The sequence below is a fragment of the Parasteatoda tepidariorum genome, chromosome 8 (assembly GCF_982258835.1).
Source record: "Parasteatoda tepidariorum strain Cologne lab strain chromosome 8, Ptep-v5.0, whole genome shotgun sequence".
Taxonomy (NCBI): Eukaryota; Metazoa; Arthropoda; class Arachnida; order Araneae; family Theridiidae; genus Parasteatoda; species Parasteatoda tepidariorum.
In genome coordinates this window covers 103,219,390-103,245,685 of record NC_141762.1, presented here as the reverse complement: position 1 = coordinate 103,245,685, position 26,296 = coordinate 103,219,390, and the positions used below count along the sequence as shown (strand labels likewise).

General features: G+C 33.0%; 1 protein-coding gene across 1 annotated transcript in view; it reads right to left on the bottom strand.

Moving 5' to 3' along the window:
- Window positions 1-541: 541 nt before the first annotated feature.
- LOC107444340 (neuronal acetylcholine receptor subunit alpha-7-like) overlaps window positions 542-26,296 on the bottom strand; it is an 80,792-nt gene continuing 55,037 nt past the window's right edge. Inside the window, exons 6-8 of the mRNA XM_087169540.1 lie at window positions 22,273-22,359; window positions 3,401-3,510; window positions 542-2,716 (exon numbers count right to left, since the gene is read on the bottom strand). Coding sequence (XP_087025666.1) covers window positions 2,303-2,716; window positions 3,401-3,510; window positions 22,273-22,359 — 611 coding nt within the window. The 3' untranslated portion in view covers window positions 542-2,302. The remainder of the gene's footprint in view (window positions 2,717-3,400; window positions 3,511-22,272; window positions 22,360-26,296) is intronic.

The window sequence follows — 26,296 nt, the reverse complement described above, 5'->3', positions numbered from 1 at the left end:
TTTTTATTGTATCACTTCTAATATTTGGAGGCTCATTTTAAGAATTTGGCGTCGCACAAAAGTGCCGCAGCACAGTGGTTGAGATGTAGGGCATACCGGGCAGTAGCACTGCACCTTGAAAAAATAACACTGTAGGGTATACCGGGCAAATGTGTACCCGGGCAAATGTATCACTTAACTAGACTTAGTATATATTTTGGATATTTGTGTATGTGGTTGTCACCATTCAATGGTGTTTCGACACCAAGTCAACAACCACCGATTTCGGTCATTAACATATATATCCTAAATTAATGATTGTTCCCTTAAAATTTATTGGTTCTTATGAGTATTTTATGTTACCGTCATTAAATTTTAGTGTTACGAATGAAAAACTTGCTACTTTACACCGAGTAAGAGCTAAAAATTCCCGGTATAATGAAGCACTTAGACGTGTGACATCCCTTTTCAAAATAGATATTTTGATTGCTAGAATTCGCGGAATTTTTTTAACCAGTTACTTTTCAAGACAGATCTATTCATAAGTAATGCTACACTGTACACCCTGTATGCCATTTATTTTTTCCAACCTATATCGTACTGTTTTTGAAATTTAAACGCTAATTTACCAGCTTTCTATCAGGTGGAGCTCGCTTTAAAAGATCTCCTCTTGTAGCCACTTTACTAAACCTAAACACCAATTTTTACAGTAGTTCCAAATTTTAAGAAGATGGATGAGAACTTTAGAGGGCACCCCAAACATGGTTAGAATTTTGCAATCGATAACTTCAATTTATGAATTGTTTTCTACGAGTTCAATATTAGTAATAATCGTGTCGGAGATTCACAGACACACACTCACCATAGAAATCTCGAAAGTTACTTTGATTTTTCTCATAAACAAAGTATCTCAAAGGATAGTCATTCAGTAACATATTTATCAGTAACAAGTTCCGGACAATATTCTTTCTTTTAAGGAATTCAATCAAAGTGTGATTTTTGAAATATGTAACCGTTTAATCTTGAAGACCTTAACTACGCAATTTCGAAATTGAAATAACTACAAATAAATTCGATGAAATTCAATTATCATATGATAGCATTTCATGCAATGAGTAATAATAATAATGAAAAAAATAATGTATTTTTTTACCGAATTGCATTTCGTTTCATAAAATAATGCCAACACTCTTTTTATAGCACTACTCCTATCACTTTGGTGTAGATTTGGATAAACGAATTTATTTTTAAATTTTCATACATTTAACACAATTTGGAAGATTCGTATCAAGGATTAAAGCTGTTCAAAAATTTTTACACTTAAAAAAAATCACGTCTGTCAAAAAATGCTGACAGTTTAGCGCGATTTTGAATAATAGCAATTCGATAAAGTTTTCTTTTCAAATAAAATGAATATCGTAATATATTTTATAACAGTCGTTGAACAGCTGACCCAATTTTCGGGTGTAGGATTACTAATGTTCAACTCCGTATCCTTGTAATTTTAAACAAAATCCAGAAGACAAGGGAACTCCAAGATCAAGTATAGGGAGAAATCTGCCTTTGTGGAGGATTTTTTTGTTGGGACTAACCCGCATTTGCGTTAAATGGAGAGGAAAATAACGAAAAACTCCTTCTGTTAGCTTGACTGCAAACGGACTCTAACCCATGATCCGTCAATCACTGATTATATTTCACGTCAGCATTGTGACTGATGCAAGTCGGATGCTGATTCGTATGGACCGGCCATTGCATGGATTCGAACCCGGTTCACCTAAATGCTCTATCCCCTGAGCTATCACGGCTCTTTTAACATAATTTTGCAGATTTTTATCATCGATTTAAACACAGAAACATTTAAAAAAAATCATGTCTGTCGAAAAATTCGATAAAGTTTTGTTTTCAAATAAAAAAAAATATTGCTAATTAAAATAAAATATGAAAACAATATTTAATTAATAAAATTTCACGACATGACATTATGAATGATTAAACTAAACTAAACTCAGCGGCGCGACAGCACTAGAGGGCCAAGGCCTACTGTGCCCATCTCAGTTTTCTTGACCTTGGGATCTGGTGTGTAGGGGCAGATGTTCCGGTCAGGTGGTCAGCCGAACGCAGAACCCCTAGTGTTTAGTTCCCAAGTATGCTTGGTACTCATTTATCGACCCACTGAAGGGATGAAAGGCTGAGTCAACCTTGCCCGGTCTGAGGATTTTGAATGATTATAAGTTCTAAAACAAAGATTTTGGCGCATGAAGTCGGATAACCTATCGTGGTTAAAAAAAAGAATATTGTCCGAGATGTTAACTTTGTGTTTGGGTCAAGCTACGAGGTGTGGGGCGGAGAAGAGACATATGAAGGTGGAGAGTACAGTAAACAAGGTGAACACAATGAGGCATACTCTGTCCACAACCATAGCGGCGTACTTCCACTCCGCTATTATGTCCGTGACGCGGTCTTCACGTCTCATCCTGTTCGAGATGTATCTCAACTCGCGAAGTATGGCGGCCAGTTCCCTCTGAGTTGGACAGCAGCCACGGACGGTGGCCAGCTGCTCCTCCGAAGTACTGAAGTCGTCGTCTATGTCCATCACATTGGCCAGTAAGCTCCTGGAAGAACGTTGTCTCAACTCCAGTTCTTTCTTGGACCCGAAGAAGGCCTTCCTCTGGAGTTTTGGAGGCGGCCTCTGCATTCTCAGAAGCCAGGGGAGCCAAATGAGGAACATTGATCGGATCTGGAAAAAAAAGAAGTTTTTTATTTTAATTTTTTTCTTCTTCTTCGATCGGTTAATTTTCAAGAAAACTGTCATAAAAGTGCCTTTTTTAATCCCTAAACATTGATCAGTGCTGACATCTAGTTTAAAATTAACTAAACTATTTACAATTACTTTAAAAATATCCTGGTACTGCCATCTGGTGTGTAAAATGAGAAATAAAATGTTTTCCGGGCAAAATAGATGAATTAGTTTATTCTTATTGGCGCGCTACTACTGTACACTCCAGCCCGGAAATATCACGGGAGCGAGAAATAGAGGGCAAAACCTTCCCGGGAGCGAGAAGGAAGGAGTTAATGAGCGGCTTTGAGGAGAACTCCTCCAGACTAAATGCCTGGTCCAAGTTCTTAAATCCCAGAAATTAGAGAAATTTCTCTCTCCAAGAAATTGAAGGATTCATACGATACTATCCAAATTCTTGAATGGCACTGATGGATCGGAAGAAGAACTTGCGCATGCGCATTGTTCATATTCAACATTAAAAAAACATACTTACATGGTTTTAAAATTATGTTATGGAAAACTAATAATGTTATGTTATGGTAAACTATAAATGTTATGGCAAACAAATAAAGGAAACGTGAAGGGCTTTATAGCAGCTACATTTATAAAAGAATTCTATTAAATAGAAAGGAAGATAAATACCCAATGAGGCATTTCGTGGGTGTCACTACTTCTGTGGTGGTAATTAAGTACAACAACTGTCATTACCACTGAGAAAGCAACCATAACCATAATGCAGGCAAAGTAAGTACCTAGAATGACACAAAAGAGAAAATCTTAATGATGGCCCTCCACTCCCAGTGTAGTAAATGGTGACTGGTGCACGTTAAATATGTCGGGTCACAAAGTCCTCCATGTTCCCACAATAAATCATACCTCTGGGAGCATAGAATTGGAGACGGATCGCTCTCTGGTTTAGGTCAAAATGACGATCTGTGGATGAACGAATGGATGTACGATTGGTTCTTCCTATTCATCCTATACAGTGAGTTGTATGCGACTGAAGTCGTACTCTTGGTCATAGAGGGCGCCACTGAAAGACAACAAACGCACCCTCTGCTTTAAATCCGCCTAGTTTCATCAAGCAGGCTTGCTGATACTGGTTGGTTGGTTCTAATGCCACACGGGCAAGTCTTCTTGGTGAAACCAAGCAAATTTAAGGCAGAGTGTGTGATTCTCATTTTTCAGTGGCGCCATCTATGACCAAGAATTCGACTTCTGCCACATCATACGTCTCACCTGTTTATAAGGCGGACCCATTCATAGATCCACAGATCGTAATTTTGACCTGAATCAGAGAACAATCGATTTCCAATCCAGTACCCCCAGAGGTGTTGATTTGTTATGGGAAAATGGAGGACTTTGCTACTCGACAGAATTTTAACTTGCATCGTTCACCAACTACACGGGGAGTCTTCGGCCGGCGCGGTTCGAACCCACGAACTCTCGGACGTGAGCCCAGCGCCCTACCGACCAGGCTATCCCGGCCATGCTGATACTGGTAAATGGCATTAGATCAACAGAAACTCTTATGTATTGCTTCTTACAAGTGCAGTATCTCGTAGCTCATTCGAAGAAAAAAATAAATAAAATGTTCATTTTCAAGAACAGAATTTTTTAAATCACTGACAAATTTAAACTTTGAAGATTTGATAGTGGGGATAAAAAGACCATATAAATTTATTAAAAATAAATAAATAAATAGAACAAAAGCTTTCCGCATATTAGTCTACATTCGTAAGAAATTTTCGAAAAAATTCTTCATAAATTCGTTATTCCATACGCTATTTCATTAAATTATTTAATATATGTAATCCGTTTTCTAGTCTGAGGATAAAAAGCCCAGTACGCACAATTGTAACGAAATTTATTAAAATTAGTGTTTATAATTAATGTATGCAATTATGTTAGCAATTCATCAAAATTAGTAAGAGAGGACATTAAAATTATACAATATTTATATGAGGCTTGGTCTGCAATGAGGAGCAAAAATAAAAATAACTAAAAAACAGAAGAAAAAGAAACCAGACAAATTGAGTTCTAAAAAAGTCGTATACAGTCGAACTCGTTTATAACGAGCTCGGATTTAACGAGAACTCGGATTTAACGAGAACTCGGATTTGCCGAGGGAAACGAGAATATTTGGTTGGATCAATGTTAAGTCTATGGAACAGAAGTTGCTTTTAACGAGCAAGACCCGGTTTTAGCGAGCAATATTTTTCTGTCTTGCAATCTTTTTTCTCATCTTTCTAATCTTTATGTCTTATCTTTTTTTTCAAAATGATAAGAAATGTGAGCGAAATAAAAAAAAACGCGATTAAATTAATTAATGTAATTAAAGTAAGTAAGTATTAATTAAATTTTAAGTAAATTCAATCATTTGACCTCCCAAGCCCCCCCCCCCTCTTCTGGTTGCACTCCTGTCTTAAGTACCCGTTTATTACGAGTACTCGGATTTAACGAGTACATGTTACGGTCCCTTTGTGCTCGTTATAAACGAGTTCGACTGTATTTAAAATTCGATTACTCAGGAACTAATCGACCGATTTCACTGTCTTTTGTCATTTAAGCTTACATTCTTTAAGACGATGCACATCTGTTGGGTTTTATTAAAGGTGTACAGTATGAAAAAAAAAGATATAATAGTGAATAACTTTCGTTCTAATGATCGTATTTTCATGTACTAAGCGTCAATCTTAATGATTTCTGGGGGGTATTTTAAATATGCTTCTTAATTATTGCTAACAATTAATTAAGTTACGAAATCAGATACAAAAACGCACTTTCTCTGAATAAATATATATATTTATGTTTGTATATTCCTGACTCTCAAAGTAGGATGGAGATAAAATTGGATAAAATATTGAGGTGGTAGGAAATTATATATATTTGGCGTCATCCTAAAGAGAGGCCAATAACCATCACCATGGAATGAGGAGAAATTTAATGTAATCTACTCTAATTGCGTTATCGCCAATACTCCGTTGCTAAGCAACCTAGCTGATACAATAAAAAAATAATGAAATAAAAACTGAAGCCATTTATCGTTTTTGTGTTAGCTCGGGTCAGAAAGGCTTTTTTTTCTTTTTAAATAGTTAAAAGAAAAATATCTTGAAGTTTCTAGGCAACAGATTTGTTTTTAGTTGATTTCTGCCCAAAAAACAAGGATTGCTTTCGTTTTCATCTCCTTAAAAAATAAAATTCGAATCGATTTATAAATTGTTTATAATTTTCATTAGGCATTATTTTTATTTTAAGTTGTTTTTAACTTCGTTAAATATAAAGATATTTTGCTAAAACCAAATTTGCAAACAGAGTTGGGCAGGGCAAATCACGAAACAGATCCCATTAAAAATGTAAAATATCTGGAAGAGATTATGATGCATATTCATAAGGTTTTATATAATTCACGATATAGCTTTTTTTTATAATTGAAGAAATTAGTGAATGTTACGTTTCATTTTAAAAAGATTGAACTATGCACGTTTAATAGTATTGTATGAATCATTTTTTTTAAGAAATCGTTTCATTTTATCAAGTATGAGATTTACGTGGCTTTCCTTATAAAAAAATAATTTGCAAATAGCATCCTGATGTTTTTAAACATTTTGAAACGAATTTTCGTAAATTCACCATAAATTGTCGCACAACATGTTCAACAAATACGATCACTAAATATTGCTTCGATAATTTCTTTGATTTATTCTTTTGATTACAAACTTATTTTACGATTCTTACCATCATTACATTCATATATCTGATACGACTGTCTCATTTTAAACACAATTCTTAACGTCCTTAAGCAACTGTAATGGTGGCAGAAAAACTAAGAAGATAGATGTATTTTATTACACTTACATTTCTCACAGCATTAGATAGTCAATTTCAATGTGTAATTTTAAGTATCTGGTTATAAAATCTTAAGTTTTGAATTATTATTTTAAAAGTTATTTAAATTAAGTATATTATTATTATTTTATTAGTTATTATTTAATTATATTAAAAGTTATTATTTAATTAGTTATTATTTTAAAAGATAACTTAATTTTACTCTTTATTTTAATTAATTTTTTTTGGTTAAATAACTCAAGTTATATGATTAAATGTATCAATAGTAAGTATGATGGTAAACGGTGCTTTTCCTCATATTTCTTCATTATTGCTGCTCTTAGCAAAATAAAGGAATAAGTTTAATTTCTTATAATTTTTATAGTTTCTAACTGTTTCAAGTAAGTCCAAACAGATTTCAATTAAATCAGTGTCACGTTTCAATTGGGCATAAACTAATGATGTAACAATATTTTTTTTGAACTGTGCTAAAGTTGAAAAATAATATTTAATAAAAAATTTAAAATTTTTTTTTTAACATCAACCTTTTCAAAAGGCCAATTTTCCTGAAGTTTGCGGGGGAGAATGAGTTTGAATGTCAAAATAAAATTGCATGCCCATAACTTGTTGTTCATTCAAAAGACAAAACAATCTGTTGAATTATTTTTGCTGTGTACATAGATGCATTTAATTTTCATTACTGAAATAAATAAGTAACACTATAAAAAGACAATCAATAATTTATCTTCATTTTTCGAAAAAATAGTATGCTTAATAAATAGTCAGCTGTTTTGAATTAAAAAATTTTAAAATGTAGAATGTTTTTAATTTCTTAATAAGATTTAATTCTCAGCTAGCTAGCTTTTCTTTTAATAAAAATTTGACAATAATTTAAAAAGAAATTTTACTTTAGAAAAAAATCTTAAAGTACAAAAAAATTGAAATGTATATATTAATGAAAAAATAATATACGTGGCAGCGTAAGGAATAACATTTTGAGAAATTTTAAAATTTAATTTAATAGTTGGTAGAATAGTTCAGCAAAACACGCGCGGACAGGTAATTAAAATTTTTTTTGAAGATTACGACGATATATATATAAGATATTGAGAAATTTTAAGATGCTTAAAAATGTTGACTACGTATTCATATTATAATTATAAAACATATAATGTAGAAATTGATGAGTATATTATTCCAAATCTGCGCATACCTATCTATATATTGAAATTGTATCAGTTATTGAAATAAAAACTAAAAAGTAAAATTAAAAAAAGCTAATTTATAATCACATTCTATCAGAAACAATCTTTTATAAATCTCGTCATTCGTTGAATAAATTGTTTTTTTATTCAATAAAATGTATTATACAAATTTCTTTACTAAATTAAGAATAAAATTTTAGAAGAAACAACGAATTTTAGAAGAAAAAGAAGCGAAGTTTTATTTAATTAAAAATAAAGATTAGTGATCGGTTATTAGCAACAACAAAAAAAATATGAATGAAATTTTACGCTACGCGCGCACAAGTTATGCTACTCATTAGTTAATCACATTTAAATATTTAATATCTCTTCTATTTAAATATTTAAATATCTCTTCATTGTCAAAAAGAAACAGGTTTATTCAGAGACATTACGGTTTTGAGCCCGTTTCGAAACTTAATTAATAGTTAAGACTAAATAATTAGCATATTTGAGGTCACCGCAGGAACTATTATGATTGGATATATATTTATATATAGAACTTTTAAAGAGAATTAAAATACTTATATAGAACTTTTATAGAAACGGTACTTATATAGAACTTTTTAAGAGAAAATATTTTTGCTCTCAATTATGAAATAGGTTCGTTGAAAGATAATTTCATGCCAAAAAAAATTACTATTAGAAAATATTTATTATATTTTATTATTTTATTTAACTATGGTAGAACAATTTTGAAATTTAAGGTATAAATTTTTTTACATACTTTTAAAAAATGTAAATTCATATGGCGAAATACAGATTTTCTGCGAAATCAAACGAATAGTTTCTGAGAAATCGAATTTTAAAAATATAACTTTTTTATTTACTATTTCCCATAATTTTACATTATTAGATGAAACAAAACATGTTTTTAATGCTCCATCCAATCAAAAAAATCTGTATTGAATAGCATTTAGCATGATGCTGTTAAGATGAGGTGAACTCATTTATATACCACAATCAAGTATTTTTTCCTTTCGAGGACCCATTAAAAATCTCAACCCACAGTACCTACATTTTATTTTATTTTGTAACCCTCGTTGAGCGGTCAGCCATTGAACAGCCGTCGACTACTAATGTTCAAATCAGTAGCCTTGTAATTTTGAAACCAGAATAAAAGGGAACTCATGGATCAAGTATTGACTTTTTGAAGAAAAGAACCCTTTTTTGCGTTACGTGGAGAAAAAAACCCACTAAAACTCCCCACGGTTAGCCTGGCTGCAAGGGACATCGTGTCAACTGTCGCAAAACGATGTCAAACTTTTAGAAGCAAGCAACGAGGCTTTAAATAAAGCTCATAAAAAAACTAATGACGGCGCTTTTAATACCTGGAAATCTCACTGAAAATGATTTATAGATATAGGAAAATATTTATAAAGACATTTTGACACCAGGGGTGCTATTCGTAGTTATCTTTCAGCAGTTCATATTATTTTATTTTATAACAGACGTTGTACTGCCGATCCAATTCTGAGTTTACGGTTTGATTCCGTAACTCGTTAACTCTGTAACTCCGTAGCCTTGCAACTTTGAACCCAACCCAGATAACATTTGAACTCCTGTATGAAACATAGTTACAAACTAGCCATCGTGGATTACTTTTTAATGGGACTAACGCGTATTTGCGTTACATGGGGAGGAAACCACGAAAACCCCCCATGGTTAACCCGACGGCAAGGGAACTCTAGCCCATGATCCGTCTACCAATGATGATATTTTGCTTCAGCACTGCGGGCGGAACATGCCGGGTGCGAAATTCGAATCGACCCAATTAAGCACTCGCCTTCAAATGAAATGAAGTAGGTTCGAATCGCTGGGATTCGAACCTAATTCATTTCATTTGAAGGCGAGTGCTCTATCCTCTGAGCCACCACGGCTCAAATTTGTCGAATTGAAATCCTCTAATTAAAATGTTTGAGCGATTTCTTGGATCAGGTCTTGGATCAGGGGTAAAATTTCCCATTTCACCCAGTGTCCGAATTTCAGGTGTCCCAGTGTCCATTTTTCAAAACATTAAGAATCCTGAAGGTTCTGTGACTCACATACACAAAGACAGACAGTCAGGGCTCTTCATTTTTTCATTACGGATAAGTGACAAGTAGGCAAATACTGATTGTATTTTAATGTCTTGGTTAGTACAATTCTACATATTTAAGGTAATTTAATTTAAATTAGTGTTAGAAGAAAAAAACATAATTTAAATAAGCTGATAGATTATTTTCAAATGTCGCTATCTTTTTTTTTTCATTAAAGTTAATAAATGCTCATTTATGAAAAATACTACTTGTATCTGTGTTATTGCGGACAACGTTAACATACTTGGTTCCTAAATGTTTTGCAAAAATGAAACAAACTTAAAAAATGAATGCTGTTTTACGGAAGATGGATAGGTATTTTATTCACACGGCACTAGAGTTGCAGTATTGGAGGCGGTCTGGGAAACATCCCTGAGAATGATTCGAAGACCTGCCATGCCAATTTTGATCCTCTGCAGAGGTGATGGCTCCCCTGCTTTGGTAGCCTGACCACCTGTGCGTGAAGTTGAGCACTTTACGGTCGAACAATTTAACGCAGGCCGATAACGCGAACCCTCGGTCCTTACGCATACTGATCAAAGTGGTCACCCACCCGCTTACTGACTGCAGCCACTGATGCTTAACTTCGGTGTTCTACAGGGAACCGTGTCTTTACGATCAGTCCACTACTGGACACTTTCACGATCAAGAAATTCCTTTGAATGCTGTAAATGTTTATGACTGTGAATTTTCAACTTATTAAAAATTCGAAACAGTAAAAAGGGATGAAGAACTGTGAACTATAAAGTAATTTAGGTGCTCCCATGATGGAGGAGGTTTAGTTACAGCAATATTTCTACAAGAGTGTAGCATTATGATTTTTTTTTAAAAAGTAAGCAATTTAACGAGAATTAGTCCGAAAAAGAAGAACTCTAATAAAAACAAAGGGGAAAAACTAAAATAAAAAAAAATCGATTTTTCTGCAGCGCAATCATTTATTTAATTCATACAGCCACTTAGCATAACTACCTTTTTTTATGAATGTAGTTAAAGAGCCTTATTTCCTAAAATCAATTTTTTTGTATAAAAAGAAAAATAATTACCTGACATTTTTTTTAAAACCTGAACCCTTTCTTCCCCCCAAAAAATAAATAAGCACCAAAATACCAATTTTTTTTTGTTTCAGAAAAAAAAATATTCTTGATTTATTAAAAATTTTTTTTGAAACAATTTATTTCGTTCTTTTCGAATACAAATGAATTAAAGTTGTATTTAAAAAAAACATACTCTTTTTTTTTTCTTCTCGGAATTTACAGGTGCAACTTATTTAAAAAAAGAATAGCGTTTATACTAAAGGAAAATGTTTCTCTTTTGTTTCATTTTGAGAAGAAATATTTTTATAAATATGAGACTAGACTTTTTGAATCATTTTTTTCTTTGTGTTTTCCTGTTTAAAATGATGTATTGCGAACGAAACAAAAAAAAGTATTTTCGTTTAGTATTTTTTTTTTCTTTATATAACTGTGATGGATAATATTGGTGTAAATCATTAGAAAGAAAAAACGAAACAATTCTTGCAATTTAAATGGTCAAAACTAAATGCGGTAATTTTATCTGTGGTTTGATAGAGTTAAGTCATACTTTATGAACTTATATTAAACATAAAAAAATAGAACTGTTATTAAAGAATTATGGGAAGGACATTTTTGGTACAATTTTATTTTATTTTATAACCAGCGATGAACATTCGACACATTTTTGTAACTTTGAACGCAACACAGAACACGAGGGAACTTCTGGATTAACCCACTGATGGTTTAGTTAGAAGGAATTTTTTCTTCAAAACATTATTTCCCCATCTAATAACATGGAAAAACAGACTTGCTATGTGGTGAAGACTGCATTTTAAAATACGACTTTTTACATGCAGGACCGTCAGTTTCTTAAGTATTAGAACAAAAAAGCCTCCAAGAAAAGCTTTTTGATGAAACAAATCAGCATTTCCGTCACACGAAAACGAAAACAACGAAACCCAGTTAGGCAGAAGACAAGGGGATTTTTTTTCCATAATTCGTTTGAGCGGAATATATTTTACATCAACGCAGTGATCGATGTGCATAATTCATATCGACCAGCCATCGCTAGGGATTCGAACCCGGTACATCTCATTGGAAGGCGAACACTATCCCTTGAGTCATCTTGGCTCTTGCAATGTTACAGTTATTATTCTTAAGCGCAAGAAATAAATGGAGGAAATCACAAATATTCCGTTATAGAGCCACGATGGCTCAGGGGATAGAGCATTTGCCTTCCAATGAGATGAACCGGGTTCGAATCCCCAGCGATCATCAATGGTAGACGGATCATGGGTACCCTCGTCATCAGGCTAACCGTGGGATGTTCTCGTGGTCTTCCTCTCGATGCAACGCAATTGCAGGTTAATTCCATCAAAAAGTCATCTACGAAGGCATACTTCTACCAATACTCGATCTAGGAGTTTCCTTGCCTTCTGGATTTGGTTCGAAATTACAAGGTTACGGAGTTGAACATAAGTAGTCATATACCCGAAATATTTTGTCAACTGTTCAACGACGGTTATAAAATATTACGTTATGGGCAAGGGACAAATCTCTTTCAACGTTTCACCCAGCTACTGGCCACGATTGTCTTTCCAACCACTGGATATATCGTTCTTTCATGGCCTCTCTGCCAATTGTGCAACATTCGTGAAGAAATGGAGTCCTGCATTGGACTCTTGCAGGAAAAATACTGGATAGCTCGGTCCAAGCACTGGAAGCTGCGGGAGACAAGGATCGTGCCTCTAAAATCGTGCTTGCGTACGCTCCTCCCCTTTTTTTTCCCATTTTCATTTCAATTCCTATATTATATCGCCGTTAACCAATTGACTTTAAACTCCGACGTCCACTTCGATCTGAACATGACTGCTTCAATGGATGGTCCACAATGAACAGTTGACTTGCTACTTGAAACTCTGAAATTATCCACCACCTCGCTCTATTGCTACTCAGTCTCGATCACACACAACGTCGGCTTGTATACACGCGACTGCTAATGACAACACAGGAGAGACCACGACAGTGAAATTAGTACAGCTCTCGCGATCAGCAAAAGGACTGTGGTATTAATACAGCTCTTTGGGTTCTCACAGAACAGCAACGAATCAACTAGTGGTGTTCATTCATCGATTTCTATCACAGATATAATTTGGGTGGGGAAGTACCGTATTGCGTCTACCACTACAAAAAATAGACATGCAAATTTGATTCTATGGTGGGGTACTTTTTCACATTATTGGACGTATTTAAAAGCACGTATCCCTACTAGTGATGGGCAATAACAGGTATTTTCAAATAACAGGTTCCAGCTGTTACCATACAAAATAATACCTGTTCCAAATACCTGTTCCAAAATAACAGGTCTAAGGAAAAAAAATTCAACTTTTTTTACATTTGAAAGATAATTTAATTGTTGTTGCTGTAGTTAATTTACGTTGCACTAGAGCTGCACAATGGGCTATTGGCGACGGTCTGAGAAACATCCCTGAAAATGATCCGGAGACAAGCCATTACAATTTTGATCCTCTGCAGAGGGGGTGGCACCCCTGCTTCGGTAGCCCAACGACCTGCACGCGAAGTCGAGCGCTTTACAGTAGATCAGTTTAATAAGGACCAATACCGCACACCCTCGGTCCCTACGCAGACTGATCCAACTGGTCACCCACCCGCACACTGACCGCAGCCAGAAATATAGTTTAGAATGGCAAGTATTTTTGTAGCAGATACATATTTTTCTGTTAATTTGACAAAATTAGGAAATACATATTTTTCTTTCTCAGAGTAAGAAAATATTGCGAAGTTTTTTCCAGTTATTTTTTAAACAAAACGAAAGCAGTTACACATTAATTTCTCTTTTATTCTCTATTGTTTAGGGTCGGTGAAAAAAATATATTTCGTCCTTTTTTATGTATATATATTTTTTTCTTTTTGTGATTATACTTTAGATCAGGTAGTTTAAATTGGTTGAAAACACTTGAAAGGCATTTTCGTTAGTGTAATCAAATATAATGAATAATAATAGATACAATAATTTTTGTTACAAAATATAGTTCCTTTTAATGCGTTTTTAGGAGAAATGAGTGAGACAGAAAAAAATTCTTTCACAAAATTTGCCTCTTTCTAACAAGCATAAAATAATTTAGAAACAGATTTATTACTTGTTTCTAAATAAAAAAGATATAGGAGTTCCCTATTACATTCTGTTTGACGATATAACCAGAATCTTTTCATTTCTACGAGAGGAAAAGAAATAGAACTTCATCAATATTGAGATAAATTAGAAATTTTTTAAAAAAAATTAATCTCTGAATTTAAAATACAACATAGTGTATTATTATTTTTAAATAAAAACAATTTAGGAACAGCACATTATATTCTGTATATTTGACAAAATAACCAGCATTTTTTCATGTTATATAAAGAAAAGAAATAGGGCTTAGTTGTCTTCTAGAATTTTAAGTTGACAAAAATGAAATTAAATATAACCTAATACCTAAAAATAATCTAACTGCATGCATTGCAACCGCGTCCAGATACCTGTTCCAGAAAATATTAGCCATCTCTAATCCCTACACGTATTTAAAATTGCATTATAATTGCGCAAATATTACAGTGAAACCTCCAGGAAAGACTACCTCTATGTAACGACCATTGTTGAAGAAAACCTTTAGGTGAGACTATTACAACCTCAACCGGGTATTCAAAAAAAAAAAAAAAACCTTCAAAAATTATCAAAACAAAAAATTTGACAAAACAAGTAATCAGATTAAAATGTATTCAAAATATTCATGCGAGGCTCTTATTAAGAAGAAAGCTCTTTTTGACGATACAAACCTCATGTTGCAATCCGAGTGCATTAAAGACGATGCTTATCAATTATTTACTTCTAGAATTGAAAGTTTAATTAGAAAAAAAAACCTCTCCTTATCTTTTTAAGCTAACTCATTTTCATGATATGAAATTAAATGTAGATTTAGACAAAGAATTGTTTATCTATATATATATTTCTCTTACACGGCGACAAAAAAAAAGCCTCATTACAACTCCCCAAATGGCAACGCTAAAAAATCGACCCATGATTGTCGCTAAAAATGTCACAAGCCAAATCTAGCCGAGGTTGCTCAACATGTAGCGCTTTTAAAAACGGAAACTGAAATAACGATTCAGCTGCGGCAATCTCATACTATTAAGCTAGGTAGAAGTGAGTAGTCTTTGTCGATAGATCTCTATTTTAGTATTTTGTCGAAAGCGCTTTTTATCACGAATTTATGTATTACGAATTTATTTGACGATTTTTGATTTATATCACGAATTTATTTGTTTTATTATTGTCATTAGTTATTCATTGAAAAATGAGTCTCAGTCAGTGAGTCTTAATTTGAATTCAAATTTATTTCAATGACTTAGTATTAACTAAAAAGATGTAATTTAAAAAAAAAAAAAAGTTGCTATATGGATTTGAAGGATTGTTTTGAATTCTTAGAATTTTGTGCATTTGCAACGTACCTTAGTTAGTGGCGAGCGAAGCGATCTTGGTTTGCGAAGCAAACCATATAAGATTGCGTAGCAATTTTCGGAGGTGGGCGAACGTTAGCGAGCAGGGGGAGCAGCCCACTAGTTTATTTAAAATAGCTTTATCTTACATAATTGGTAAATTTGTTTATACGCATAGTTATATCAGTTGGGATCATTTTTAGAGACGCTTAAGTTTATTCATAGATCCGTGTTTCCATGACGCTAACATTTCTGCACCAAGAAAATGACACTGACTAAAACTAAAACAGTTTGTGAAAAATCATGTACCTTCGATAACAATTTTGAATTCAATGGAGGTAACCTCTTCGAGCGACCCTCCTACGTCAACGACCATTTTCCTATAGAACGGAGAGTGGTTGCTACTGAGAGGTTTCATTGTATCTCGATTCTCCAATTTCCCTAATTTAGTCATTTCAGATTTTTTTCTTCTAGTTATGGCTTTAGGTTATGGTTTAGAAATTTTTATAACACACAATAGGAAGATAAAACAACAAGGCAGAAATTAAAAATAATATGTTATTGTTTATATGCCAGGATGATTTTCAGAGAAATATTTTTATCTTCATAAAAATAAAGTAGCTTTTTTTCCCCTCAGATGTTGTGTTGAATGCGATAAAACGGCGATTTAAACTTTTCCTCATAATCAGTCATTTCGAAAAGAATTTAATAGTATTACAATCCTAAATTTCAATATTATACTTCCTTTCTACATTATTAGACGCACAATATGATTCTATGTAAAATCTTAATTATCAGGTGATAACTATACAGCTTTATTGCTTGTTTTCGTTCGCGAATCAATGAGTTAAGACGCCCGGTGGCTGAGCGTGCCACAGGTCCCTGGTTCAATCCTCTGGCCGGTCAAGGTTGACTCAGCCTTTCATCCCTTCAGAGGGTCGATAAATGAGTACCAAGCATGCTTGGGAACTAAACACTGGGGGTTCCGGGTTCGGCCAACACCTCCTAGAAAAGAGTAGGCCTCTGCACGGGTTACCATAAATATCCTTTAGTAGTCCAAACGTAACGACATATGTCTTATTTTCAACCACTGCGCAGCTTAGTACCCCGAACGTAATGACATCTTTCTTGTTTTTCATCTATTGCGCAGTTAACTTCGTCACATCGGACTACTAAATTGATCCGTGCTGAGGCCTTCATACTTCTAGGAGGTGTTGGTTCGGCTGACCACCTGACCGGATTATATGCTCCTGCACCCCAGAGCCCAAGGTCAAGAAAACTGAGATGGGCACAGTAGGACTTGGCCCTCTATGGGCTGTCGCGCCACTGAGTTTAGTTTAGTATCAATGAGTTAAATTAGACGATATATAATATAAATTTGACGGTTGGATCAATTAGACGATATATCATATAAATTTGACGGTTGGATCAACTAGACGATATATAATATAAATTTGACGGTTGGATCAATTAGACGATATATCATATAAATTTGACGGTTGGATCAATTAGACGATATATCATATAAATTTGACGGTTGGATCAATTAGACGATATATCATATAAATTTGACCGTTGGATCAATTAGACGATATATCATATAAATTTGACGGTTGGATCAATTAGACGATATATCATATAAATTTGACGGTTGGATCAATTAGACGATATATCATATAAATTTGACGGTTGGATCAATTAGACGATATATCATATAAATTTGACCGTTGGATCAATTAGACGATATATCATATAAATTTGACCGTTGGATCAATTAGACGATATATCATATAAATTTGACCGTTGGATCAATTAGACGATATATCATATAAATTTGACCGTTGGATCAATTAGACGATATATCATATAAATTTGACGGTTGGATCAATTAGACGATATATCATATAAATTTGACGGTTGGATCAATTAGACGATATATCATATAAATTTGACCGTTGGATCAATTAGACGATATATCATATAAATTTGACGGTTGGATCAATTAGACGATATATCATATAAATTTGACCGTTGGATCAATTAGACGATATATCATATAAATTTGACGGTTGGATCAATTAGACGATATATCATATAAATTTGACGGTTGGATCAATTAGACGATATATAATATAAATTTGACGGTTGGATCAATTAGACGATATATAATATAAATGTGACGGTTGGATCAATTAGACGATATATCATATAAATTTGACCGTTGGATCAATTAGACGATATATCATATAAATTTGACGGTTGGATCAATTAGACGATATATCATATAAATTTGACCGTTGGATCAATTAGACGATATATCATATAAATTTGACGGTTGGATCAATTAGACGATATATCATATAAATTTGACGGTTGGATCAATTAGACGATATATAATATAAATTTGACGGTTGGATCAATTAGACGATATATAATATAAATGTGACGGTTGGATCAATTAGACGATATATCATATAAATTTGACGGTTGGATCAATTAGACGATATATCATATAAATTTGACGGTTGGATCAATTAGACGATATATCATATAAATTTGACCGTTGGATCAATTAGACGATATATCATATAAATTTGACGGTTGGATCAATTAGACGATATATCATATAAATTTGACGGTTGGATCAATTAGACGATATATCATATAAATATAGAATATTTATTATATCAGGTATTATATTAGTTTATTATAATAATGAGACCAAATGATTAGACACACTGTAGTGTTTTAATAATTACATATTTTGCACGAATTTATATGCAATACATTTATATTTAAACATGCATGGAATGGGTTTTTATTCGGGAGATTTTTTACATACTTCCCATTTGTATTTTTTTTTAATGTGTTGCATTACAATGTTAACCAAGTCATACACGAACGTAAGCAAGTGCAAACCGGTTTCAGCGACGCAAAAACAATAAAGCTGTACAGTATGACCTGATAATTAAAATTTTACAAAGAATATTACAGTACGTCTGATAATTTGGTATGAAAACATTCAAAAAGAGAAAGTTCAGACACAGGTGATAAAGAAGAGACCAATTTTAAATTCTCTTTCATATTTCATATGGTTTTCAATTCAATACAAGAATTATGTAAAGATTTCAGATTTTATTTTCCAAACCAACACTTTACTTACTAAAAAGATTGAAGCATTTTATCTATTTTTTTTTTATTTATTTAAAATGTCAGTACGATTCTATACATATCATATTTTTCAGATTGGAACTATTAGGTTTTGATAAAAAAAGACATTAAGATAAACACGCATTGTTTGGCCAGAATTTAATTCGAAGATTCGACCAATCAAAGATTGTGTTAGAACATGAAAGATTTTTAATAGGGGAAGAAATAGGAGGGTGTTTTTGATTGGTTTAGAAAAAGGAATTCGTGATTTTATAAGAGCAAAAATGATTCTTTGAACATCTAATCATTTATTTGTGGGAACGAAAGTAAAATGGTGCGTGAAATGACTACAGGAAGAAAAAGAAACTTAAATTCCATTTATCTTAAAATTAGTTTCTCTCGAGTAATTTCATTGGGTAACCCCCCACACATATACTTTCGATTTTTGATAATTTTTTTACTCATTTTTTTTTTTTTTTGAAGCTGGCATATAGAACAGACGATTTAAAATAGCTTATTTGAGATAAAGAAGAAAAAAAAATTGCGAGACGAATGTAAGTTCTTTTTCTTCTGCAGAACGTTGACGAGAAATCGAAGTTAGGTGGCGGATGACAATGTTTTTGTTCCATCACGCAGTTTTTCCCTAAAATTATTACTTTGCTGTATAAAATTGCCTTGACATCTTATTAATGCAATACCAACAAAGTTTTCTATACTGATTACCCTACCAAGTCAAAATTTTTGATTGCTTTCCATTGATGAACCTACTTAATATTGATGGTAACCATCAATAATTCCATCATGCACCCTTATATTTTTTGATAGTAACCAACATGCGTAACCATCATCACAATGTAGGAATTCAGACTGATTTATGATAGCCCAACATAAGAATTGTTTTGATCCTTTATTCATGCTAAACCATCAGAAATTTCCCTCATAATTTCTTAGAAATCAAATGTTGGAATGATTATGAATAACCATCATCTCAGTGTTAGAATTCGAACTTATCTATGATGGACCTACATAAAAAAGCAACAAATTGTTTTGATGCTTTATTCCATCAAAGCAATTTGATTTTTTCCAATAAACCATCATTGAAATGCATAGTTGGAAGCATCATGGACCATCACGGATCATCATGAATTGTTGGTCCATGACAATCATACTTCTCTTGATGGTTAACCATCATAGTATTTGAATAGCATTTTCCGTCCTGGAATCATGGAAGTTTGCAAGGTATATCAAAAACCATGAACCCATAATCGAAAATGTTGGATGATGGTGACCATCAAATAATGTTGGACCATCATGAATCGAACTGAAACCATCAATTTGAATTGTTGGGACCATGAAAACTTTTGACTTGGATAAATACATACGTTTTAAGTCAAAACTAAAGCCAGACTTAGTACTTTTACATCGCACTAGAGCTGCACAATGAGATATTGTAGACTGTCTGCGAAACATCACAGAGGATTAACCGGTGGCAACATACATACGTCACCTCACGTTTTATAGAAAGGTTCACACATCATCGATCCATCCGCAGATCGTCATTTTGACATGAGCCAGAGCATGATCAATCTTGCACCCAGTACCCCCAGAGGCATTGATTTGTTATGGGAACTTGGTGAACTTTGCATCCCTGATAGAATTAGGTTGCACTAGTCACCATTTCGTACACTTCGCCACTCGGGGATCGAACTCACGACCACTCAGACATGAGTCCAATGCCCTACCAACCAGGTTAAACCGGATCCTCATTCCTATTGCAAATGCTGTTAACCAGCAAGGAATGGACCGGTCGACTGTTAATTTTTATATTATTTTTTTGACTGTCTCGTTGTTTTAATCTTATTTTGAAATGCATAAATCCATTCATTTGTTATCGTCATGCTTCGTAAACTCTCATAAAAACGTGGTGATTTTTTAAAGACATATATTTTTTTTATATTTTTTGGCCGAAGCAAAGTTGGGTATTAGATAATACTAATTGAGTTTTAAGGGACAATCCGTTATTGTGTCATTATTTTTACCAGGAAAATTATCAATAAAAAAACAGTGGTTGATTTTTGTGAGTGACTCGATAATTTTATCATCCTCTTATTCGGTTTTCGAATAGCCAACGAATCCGTCAATGAAGCAGACGCGATTACACTGGTGTAAGAAACTGAGAGAATTTGCAGATTCGGTTGTTTATCTCTAGAATTACTGGACCGATTTTAATGAAATTTGATTTGTACATGCATTGATACAATACAAAACAAATAACCATTCAACAATTGAAATACACACGCATGCACGTGCGTAACACTCCTTGGAGTCGGAGGGTATGAAATTGCCAGAGGACAATTCAGGCCAATTTCCACAGGAAATAATAAACTGCCTTATTTCAAGTATGAAATTACGCTGCAAGCCCTGTATATCTAGCTATATGAGGGGATCCATTAACAATTTTTTTTTGTTTATTCTGCAACCGCTGTTTCATAACTTCCGACTCCAACGAGTAGAGCAGTATAACAACTGTTGAATAATTATTTGCATAATTTATTTCTAATTTAATTCCGCTTAAAAAAATGACACCAGAAAATAGACCTTACATGCCCAGATAGCAATTCAACGTGGGCGTATCTAAAGAAGTATTTTAAATACATAAAATCCCTTGCAAAGTATGTCCTCTATTAAAATGTGTGTAGTTTTATTCGATTTAGCGGAAAAATACATAAATACAATGCATCAATCGTTTTGATAGCAATGCGTGAAGAGGTACAAGTACAAAAATGTACTTTTTTTCCTTTTACCATGATGACATCTAAATTATGAGTCAGCGTAAAATAATAGATCGGAAACCACACTTGCCTGTCTAGAAGAAATTCAGTTCACCCACTGAAATGATCCCCAATTCCCTTTTAAACGGGGTAAGTGTACAGAGAAGAATGCAGTTTGTCTACGGTAAGAACTCCCCCCGCCACATATTCTGAGGACGTCTGCTGGTAGCATCTCTTCACTCTAGGACTAACGCTCCTGGAGTGAACCCATTGGCAAAATGGTTGTTGTTTAATTTTTTTGCACTCTTTATTTGTGATATTAACCTAAATTAGTATTGAAAACGATCCAGTTTGAGCTGTAGGTAATAATTTATGATTCTTAAATAAAACAATAAAAACGAAAAAATATCGTTCAAATGATGAAATTTTGTTTTATACACAACTCAAGAAGTATCTTTCTGGTCCCATATCTCAAAAATAAACCCATCAACTTAATGCATAACAAAATTAAAAGTGAAAAAATGAATTTTAAAAAAATTGTCAAACAGCAGCGGTCGCCATAGCAAAGCATGAGCACTGTTTACTATTACTCTTGAACACAGTTGAAAAGTGTGATGACGTCCAAATAAGGTGCGCAAGCCATCAAACCCATAACAACACCCACTTTGCCAATGGAGAACAAATAGCTCGTGCTACTGAAAAACAAAAATATTATTCACGCGAAAACAGACTCTTTTTCTTCTTTCGTTTCCAGGAAATTCTTGGTGAAGGGTAACGTGAATTGATTTCTACAGTTTTCTGCGCAAAAATGAAATATATTTCAAATGTGATGAAATATATTTAAAAAAAAGCACCTGAAATAGAAGCAATGTCCCCCCAAAAAGAATATTTTCTTCTTTCCAATCGAAAGAAAGAGATAAAAGAAAGAGATACCTATCAAAGGCACAGCATCGGAGGTGGGGGGCATCGTCTCTGCGACCAACAAAAGGAAGACTGTCAGAGACAGCAGAATAGTCACACCTACAAAAACAACATAGAAAATAGTATTTTTACTTGATCCACAAATGGTTACTTACATTTTGAACTTCTTTTTTTTATATATATCTAAGTTGGGGTTTTCCTGTCAGATGAATAAAACATCTTTAAAGATGAAATACACAATTAAAATATTCGAGATCAGGGCTCGAAAAAACTCAGAAATTTCACCCGTCCCCGAGGACGGCTTGTCCAATAATGTACCCGTCCTCCTTTGAAACTAACCCGTCGCTTCTAAATAAATAAAAACATAATTTTCTCTTATTTATTACTATCATTTATATAAATTACACAATGAATTAGTAGTTACTAGGATTACATTATACAGTAATAAAAGAAATACTAGGTTACTAATAGTTAAGGCCCGGATTTTGATGACATTTGCATTTTCCTGCATTTTTTGCATTTTTGGACATTTTTTGTCTTTTAGAGCATGTTTTTAGATTTATCGGGCATTTTTCTTTAAATTTTGGGGCATATTTTGCATTTTAATGAATTTTTTAAAATTTTTTGTTAATTTTTTCCAATTTTTACTATTTTTTTTTATCAATTTTCATTATTACACTGGCTTCCAAACAATGAAGAAAATCTATAGAATATTAACAGGTGAAGCAAAATCTTCTCAAATTGAAGAAAAATTGTAAGTAAGAGAGACCGTCTTTTTCAAGTACGCACCTATAACATCAGTAGACGTTGAAAGAAGCTTCTGCAGGAATGAAAATTTACTTTCAGACAAGAGACGCTCGTTTACATTTCAAATTATCAAAAAACATTTAATAATCCAATGTAATTCTGATATTTAGTAATATTATGAGATGGAAGTTGTCATATCCATTAAAGTTTCTATACAAAATAAAAATATTTTGGTGTCAATATATTTTCCTTTTTTTGTTATTTTAGGATATAAAACATATTTTTCAAACATTAATGAACGTAGAACAAGTATTGCATTGCTTTATACTTTTAAATGACTCATAATAATTTTAAAGACCAAAATATTTTCTTAATTCAATATTTTTACTTTATTTAAGGCATTTTTTGCGCAATTTTTGCATTTTTAAGGGCATTTTTGGCTCTTTTTAAGGGCATTTTTTCCACATTTTGAGGGCATTTTTGGCTCTTTTTAAGGGCATTTTTTCCACATTTTAAGGGCATTAGTTGAGATTTTTTAGGTCATCAAAATCCGGGCTCTACTAATAGTAAAATCTAGTATTTCTTTTACGAAATAATTTATTTCTTTTATAAAATAATTTAAATGACAAAGGTCAATTTATCTGGAATGTCAATTTCTCCGAGGGTACTGCGTTTTTTAAATGAATCAAATAGGACGTTTGCCAGTTCCACAATCAAGCCTATGATATACAGAGATTTCGGCACAGAAATCTGAAAGGGGTTTTCAATTTAGGTGGATGTTCATAATTGCGTTTAACGCTTACGTAATGTGTTTTTTTGTAAGTTCATTGCTGAAAAGTCCCTTTCAACTGCTGCAGTACTCCCAGACTAAAAAAACATTATTCCACCATGCGCAGTATGTTGCTGTACGGGATTTCTAGATTAGAGGGTCATTTTAGAAGTGAGGCGCTCATTTAGACTTTTGTAAGATAACAAAAATTGAAAGTGTATCGAACGTTAACGGGAAAATGACCGTCCTCTCGGACGTCTGATTCGAAATTCGTTGTCTGCTGGAAATTTTTGACCGCCGAGGACGGGCGGTTTTTCGAGCCCCGTTCGAGATAATTCTTAGTAAAATACATGAGAGTAAAAAGAATAAATTATTTGAACCAACTCAGAATATGGTTTATTTTAAGAAATAATGACGCAAAATAAGGTTTATTTTAATTCAGCAAAAACCTTTTAATGTAAACCTAAAAACGATTGTGATGCGGTTTACGTGTAAACCTTCTAACCTTAAAACGAGATTTTTGTCAATCTGATCCATTCTACGCACATTACCCTAATTCCAAACCCTGGAAAACAACCTTCTATCTAAAAACCTTAAATCGAGGTCGATTTATGGTTTCAAGGGTGAAAAAAAACATCCTTGAATAAAGCTAGTAATAAATACTCAAGGTGAAAATAATCTTAAATCTAGGTCATTATAAGGTTTTTTTTCGCAATGTCTTGCATGCTCAGCTAAAATCCACCTTGTCTTGAAATTTTAATGGACAATGTAATTGGGTATAATATAAAAAAAACACAACTACTTCCACTTAGCAGGAATAACATTTACCATGACGCAATGCTAAATTCTATGCCACTATCCACATAAATGCCACTATCCACATAAATCAATTATTAATCAAAAATCGAATATCAATTACTTTTCTTTATAATGCAATAAAATCTGGCGTGCAGCTATTTAAACGATCAACCAATTCGTTTGTTTATTTGTGGCTTGAAGTTAGGCTCGCAGAAAATGCCGTTCATGGGTTAAATTTAGTAGGAATAACACAACCTGTGACGTAGGCTATAGTATACCCAATTGGATCCCATCTCTAGTGTGACGTCAGCTAAAACGTCATTATGGACCTAAGAGACAATACATTTAAAAAAAATATTCACAAAATAATTTTCAAACCTTTTAGGATAAAAGGTTTGAAACTGCAACATTTTTTCTTCATTGAAAAAAGGTTTTTAGTGCAAACATTTTCGTGACAATAAAAAGAAAATTCCGAGACAAGGTTGTCACAAGGTTATACATGATTTCTGAAAAGGTTTAACATTGATTGCAACGGTTTAAATAAAAGCTTGCCTATTACCAAAATTTAATCTGACGGATCTTCTCGATTTTATTCAAATCATTCAACGCTATCAAAATAGCAAAACAAATTAAGTTAGACAACATATTAAATTTTAACATTTAGAAAAGTTACTTAATAATAGACACTAATGAATTAACAAACAATAGAAACCAATGAGATAACTTTATTCATTCACTGAAAGCTACCAAAATATCAAAACAAATTAATCCTGTACGTTATGCAACGCATTGAATTTTAAATATCTGGAGATGTGACTTAGTTTATCACAAAGATAGTTTCTATAATTAACTTAATTTATATAGTTATTAAAATGTTGGGAATATTGTTTAATCAGTCATATGTTTTGCAAATACGATGCTCTAGTTCAGGGATGGGCAAACTTTTTTGGTCGTGGGCCAAAAATCTGGAGAAAAAAAAATATGGTGGGCCGAGTAAAAACTTCTAAAATAAAAATTCTAACTTCTGAAATAAAATAAAGTCAATTCATCATTGAACGCATGGCACTCTACATCAACTTTGCATTTTTTGGTTGCCATTTTGGGATTAAAAATGTTTATAAATAACTCAAAAAGGCAGTAGCCATTTCATACATTTAATAATTTCACCATTATTTACAATGACGTTGTATGTGTGCAGCCTTTCCATACGCTGTAAATTATGTCAGAACTCACGCCGGAAGAAAAATCCGCTCGTTGGAACTTAAAATGCGTAGTAAGTCTCATGTGAAGTACAATACACCTATATTAGATTCCATATGTCTGCTCCTCGAGAAAGACAAATACTAATTGGAGCTAATCTACGGCTATTCTATAAGGGACTTTTGCTTTCAACATTTTATCAATTGAAACTGTTAATACTAACTATTTTAATTAATTTATGTTTTGTAGAACAAAAATAGAGAAAGTAAAAAGTTAAAATTCTGTCCGCGGACCAGATAAAATCTTCCGGCGGGCCACAGTTGTCCCGCGGGCCGTAGTTTGCCCATCCCTGCTCTAGTCCATAATAAAATCAGATACAAAGCAACTTTGGAATAATTTTGATTTCGACCTTTAAATATTATATATTTTAAACTAATCACTATTTGTTATAAATTCTCTTTAATGTTTTTATTGATTTCATTATTATAATATATTACTAAAGTTGTATAAGTAATTATTAAA